Raw genomic sequence first — 5,594 nt, forward strand, 5'->3', positions numbered from 1 at the left:
ATACAGCCCCTGGGAGAGCTCCCGCCGGCTCCCTCGGATTGCAAACCTCGCTGCAGGCTGGGATTTCCTGGACACACATGGGCCAGCAACCAACAGGCCGGAGCCAAAGGTGGCCGAGGTGGGCATAGGGCAAACGCTATTTACCTCTCTGCATTCTGAAAACTGACCATTTATTCCTACCCTTTGTTTCCTATCTTTTACCCAGTTACCGATCCATGAGAGAACTTTCCCTCTTATCCCATGACAGCTTACTTTGCTTAAGAGCCTTTGGTGAGGGACCTTGTCAAAGGCTTTCTGAAAATCTAAATACATTGTATCCACTGGATCCCCCTTGTCCACATGCTCGCTGACCCCCTCAAAGAATTCTAGTAGATTGGCGAGGCGTGATTTCCCTCTACAAAATCCATGTTGACTGTTCCCCAACAAATTATGTTCCTCTCTGTGTCTGACCATTTTGTTCTTTACTATAGTTTCAACCAGTTTGCCTGGTACTGAAGTCAGGCACTGAGCACTGATGAGCTTTGAGATCCTCACGTCACAGGCACCACATGAAGTGTTAAAGATCATTCACGATGGTTTTAGTGATGAAAAGCTCCTTCCCATTAGTAAAGAGCCCTGGATGCCCTGCTCAGAGCGGGACAGCGTCTCTCCGGCAAATCCAATGAAGTACAGAGCTGCAGGCGTCAGAATGAATCCATTTCCCCCACACCGCCCCACAGCTGTTCCCCTCAGCCGGGCCTGGTGCCTGGAACCTGCGGGACAAAGCAGAGGGCCCCTGCCAATGTGTGTGGGTCCATCACACGCAGACGATAGCGGCTCTTCCCTGTTCCAACGGGATCCGCAGCCGTCATCTCCTCCAGCTCTGCCCTGGGCCTGCCCCCTCTCCCCACTGCCAGGGCCCTGGCCAGGGTCTCGAACGGCCTCTCCCTGCCCAGAGCCCAGGGACCTGCTCCAGCCTCGTCCTCCCTGCTGGGCTAGGCCCTGTCCAGCTCCCTCCCCTGCTCCGCGTCTCCTCCCCACCGGGCTGTGCAGACGCTGCCCCCTCCTGGTCCTCTCCTGCCTCTCTGACTGCTCTGTGTCTCCCACTCCCCCTGCCCCATTGTCTGGGGGATCCCCAGGGCTCTGGCCTGGCCCCTTTGCTTTTCTCACTCCACACCCATCTCTGAGCCACCTCCCCCCGCCCCCAGGGTTCCAGCCACCATCTCTGTGCTGGGGGATGGGCAAATCTCTCCCTGCCCCATGGCCCTGTCTGCTCCCTCCCAGCCCCCCTCAGCCGGGCTCCCCAGCCCCCCTCCTGGGGTCTCAGCATCATCTGACACTGAACACGGCTCCCCCTGAGCTCCCGACCTTCCCCCCGAACCTCCCCCATCCCTGGCCCTGGCCCCTTCTGCCCACAGAGGGGAGGGAAAGTGTTTGACTCAAGGAATCACTCACAGGCTCTGATCCAGCCGGGAACCGTCCACCCAGGTCCAGGCCTTCTCCGGGGAGGGGATGGACAGTCCGACCCAGAACAGATGTGAATGTTTTGTCAGGTCCTTTATGAACTCCTGCAGTGAGTGTGTGACAGGCAGCTGGTGACCAGACGTGCTGTCGGGCTCTTTTCTTGTGAATCCAGGTTATCAACAACGTCTGTCTGTCCATCTATCTCTATATACACCCATCATCCATCCCCATACATCTATCCCCATACACACCCATCTATCTATCCAACTATCCCCCATAGACACCCCTCTATCCATCCATCCATCCCATTCCATCCCCGGTCTCTCTATAACCACCTGTCCTCACACACACCCAGCCCCTCTCTCCAGCTCAGCTGTGTTGGGCACACCCCAGAAGGAGGGGTACACCAGGGGAGGGTACCAGTGGCTTTAAGCCGCCTTTGTGTGCCCCAGATCCTGGGTCTAGTGATTTAGGCTGGGATTCTCAAAGCTGCCTAGGGGGTTTGGACACCCCATAATCAACAATTAATGTGAATGGAGTGTCCAAATCCCCTTTACCAGCTCCTCGGGGTCCTGGATCACCAGCAGCTGGGAGTCCCTCGCTGAGCAGTCGGCGCGGCTCTCGCTCCACGTTTTACGTCCTCTGGAGACCCAGTAGCACTTGTCCCCGCGCAGCTGCCAGTCCGTGGGGCAGAGTTTGCACCCGGAGCCCCCTGCAGAGAGACAGGCGTCATTAATGCTCTGAGCGCTCTGGGCCTCATTCCCAGCTACTCCTGTAACGTGACTGGGGCAGGAACGGGATTCAAATGGGTTTGAGTCCCCTTTGTGCTCCCTGAAATCTGGGGCTGGGCCGGCCCTGCCTGGCTCCTAGTTTAAGTTAGAGCAGCCTTGGGGTTGCTCTGCCTTATCCAGTGCTCCCGTATGGACCCTGGGGAGCAGAGAACACCCATAGGCACTGCACTCTAGCCACACTGCCAATCTGCCCCCCATTTTGGGGGTTGGGAACAGGGTGGGGGAGGGCCCTTACCCCAGCTCCACACCAGCCTGAGAGGTCCCTCCAGGACATGGGAGATTCTCAGGGGCCCATGGACCCACTTTAAGGCCCCTTTACACGGCCAGAATGGCCTAGAAGGGTCTTGGAGTAACTGGGGGGAAGGAGTGGTGTTAAACTGGAGGGGAGGCTGGGACCCAGGGGTGATGGGGAATGGGATGGGACGTGGGCCCAGATGTCAGGGAATGGGAGGGGGTGGGACCGTAAGACAATCTCACTAATAAGATGTGAACCCCCCCCCCCCCACACACACACACACACACTGAAAAAAAATTAACAGCTTTGTATGACATTCTTATTAAAATCTTCATGACTGGGTATTACCCTGTATGGCCACTAGATGGCGCTGCCCCATGCACAGTCCCAGCTGAGGCAGGTACATTCATGGCCTGGCACCGAGCGGGGCTGGTGGCTAGATCGGTGCAGCCAGCAGGGGGCGCCGTGTCCCTGCCCTGCAGGATCCCCAGGGGCTGGGACGGCAGCCGGGTTCCCACTGGCCGTGCCCAGGGCGGAGGGCGGCTCAGAGACACACGAGCTGGGGTTACCTGCTGGGCCGGGCGGGGCCGGGTGACACAGACGTTGGCTCAGCTGGGATCGGAAATGCTCCAGGCGGGTGCTGCATTCTGCTGTGCTGGGGTCTCTGCTCCCGGCTTCATCACTCCCTGGGGCTGCCGGGGTCTGTCCCTTCTCAGACACCAAGTGGGAAACTGCAAAGCAGCGTCGGTGGGAGTGAGGGCGACCGGTCAATGTTGTGGGAGTTGCTGGTAAAAGCACCAGCCCAGAGCCCTGCGGGGACACAGGGCCTGCCCCATAGCCTGTTCTGTCCCATCGCTGCTGACTCCAATGGACTTCGGAGTAGCCCCAAAGGGACACGGTCTGAAAAAGTGTCCAGGATTGAAAATCACTGGGAATTAGGTGCCTAAATCCATTGGGCTTCTCTGCAAACCCAGCCAGTGTTTCACCCATTCTCACCCTCAAACACCCCCCAGAACTGGCTGCGTGGGGATGGCCAGACTGAATCAGACCTGGGGCCCATCTAACCCGGTATCTCATCTCCAAGGGTGGACAGCCCCAGCTACTTCTGAGCAAGGGGCAAGACACCCCCTAGTGGGCAATGAGAACTTGTCCCTCAAGTCAGACCCTTCCTGCCCATCAGTTAGGGGTTGATTGATACCTTGAAGCAGGAGGGTTTATAGCCCCTGCCAAAGCACTTGGGTACTTCCTGGCCCCCAGTTGGTCTCATATATGTGTCCTGATCCTTCACTGAGCTCTGCTAAGCTTATGGCCCCAATGAGATCCTGTGGCAGTGAGTTCCACAGGATAATTGTGACTGAGATTCAGTTTTCAATGTGCCGCCTCTCAATGTCACTGGCCGTCCCTCCCTCAGTGTCGCATCTACGCTGCAGACTGACGCACCCGGACAGATAAAGCTACAGCCTTTGGTGACTCACCACACACCGCCAGCAATATCACAGCCACTGCCAGGATGAGATTCCCAGCCCCTAGAGCGACCTGAAGCCAGGCAGGACACTGGCGGGAACCTGTAATGAAACACAAGCAGAGCTGGGCTGAATTAAGGCCCAGCCACTCTAGATCCTGGCCTCAGGCTCCAGCTCCAGGAGTCAGGTGATTGTACCAGGGTCTCAGCTTTCATTTAGAAGAGAAAGGCAGTTTTCCGCCCTCACGGTAGGGGAGAAAAGATTGAAAATGTGACCCCCCAAGTGTTACGGATACAGCAACCCTGTCTGAGTTTGCACGGAGCCTGCAGCAATTGCTCTGAGAGCAGGGCTCTGCTCCATGAATTGCAAGAACCAGTGTTTTGGAAACTGCAAACCCCACCTGAAACCCTGGTTTCTATGACCAGATATGGGCAGGAAACGAGGTCTAGTAGGGTGGAACAGTGAGGCTGGGAGCCAGGAGTCCTGGGTTCTAGCCCCAGCTCTTGGAAGGGAGTGAGGGTTAATGGGTTAGAGCAGTGAGGGCTGGGGGGACAGGAAACCTGGGCTCTATCCCTGGCTCGGGGGGGGGGGGGGGGGGGTTAGTGGGTCAGAGCAGGGGGGGTTGGGAGCCAGGACACATGGGTTCTATTCCCAGCTTGGAAAGGGGAATTGGGTCTAGTGGGTGTGTCTTCATGAAAGATTTTTTCTCTCATCTGTGCATCAGTTTCTCCCATTTGACCCACCTCTTTGACTTCAGAGGGGAAATCTCCCCATGAGGGCGCTCCCACTCTCGCTCTGCCACTTTGTGGATCCCCCACACTCTTTACCTCTGTCTGTGGCCCTACCCCACCCTGTGATATAACCGCATGGCCAGACTCTGCCGGCCCCTGGCCCCTCTCTGGGGTCCCATCCCCGGCTCTGCCCCTGCTGCCAGGACATGGAGCCCATAGGTGGGAGAAGGGGATTGAAATTGCTACCTTGATTCCCGGCTGGGGACGGGCCACCAGAGCCATCCCGCTTGGGCCGCAGGTTCAATGCCTTGTATCCTTCCTCGTCCTCCATCATGTCCGAGTGAGAGGAGGCGGCGAAGGCGCGGGCAGGGGGTGAGGGGCTGGGCTAAGATCACACAGGAAGCTGAGCCGCTGGGCTGCAGCCGCGTGGTTGGGGGGGCCGCGGTCAGAGACTCCATCCTGAGTTTCCTCTCTCTGCTCTGGCAGATGTTGGCTCTGTCACGTGAAAGCTCCCAGCCAGCCCCGGACACCCCCAACCTCCACTCCCTGAGGGGGATCCGCTGCCCTGACACCAGGGTTAGGGGCGCAGTGTCAACAATCTGAACTCTGTGGACAGGGTCAGAGCCTCAGCAGGTGTTGCTCAGAATCAGTCCCACTGATCGACCCCAGCCTAGGATCAGGCCCAGCGAGTGCCTGAAAACCCATTATAGCCAGAGGGAACAGCTCAGAGCGCTGGGGTGAGACCGATCCCCTCCTGGGCCTGCAGTTCCCGGCTGCGCCCCTATGTGGCAGCCTGCCATGGGGAAGGGGAGAGCACGGGGTGTGCAGCTCTGGGTGACAATTTGCATGGAATCCCGGGGCCAAACGCCACCCGCCAGTCAGGGGGGCCATGACACCTCCCTGTGTCACCCAGCAGGGGGTGAAATGACCA

The 5,594-nt window shown here is 58.2% G+C and overlaps 1 protein-coding gene across 1 annotated transcript; it reads right to left on the bottom strand.

The window, feature by feature from the left end:
- Positions 1–465: 465 nt before the first annotated feature.
- On the bottom strand, positions 466–4,997 carry LOC128847291 (killer cell lectin-like receptor subfamily F member 2). Its single transcript, XM_054046685.1, has 6 exons — positions 4,910–4,997; positions 3,945–4,034; positions 3,039–3,200; positions 2,001–2,155; positions 1,435–1,547; positions 466–752 (listed from the first exon to the last, which is right to left on the bottom strand). Exons 1-6 carry the CDS (start codon positions 4,995–4,997, stop codon positions 629–631), a joined length of 732 nt encoding a protein of 243 aa, XP_053902660.1. The 3' UTR covers positions 466–628.
- Positions 4,998–5,594: the final 597 nt, after the last annotated feature.

This window comes from Malaclemys terrapin, chromosome 13 (genome assembly GCF_027887155.1).
Source record: "Malaclemys terrapin pileata isolate rMalTer1 chromosome 13, rMalTer1.hap1, whole genome shotgun sequence".
NCBI classification, from domain to species: Eukaryota; Metazoa; Chordata; order Testudines; family Emydidae; genus Malaclemys; species Malaclemys terrapin.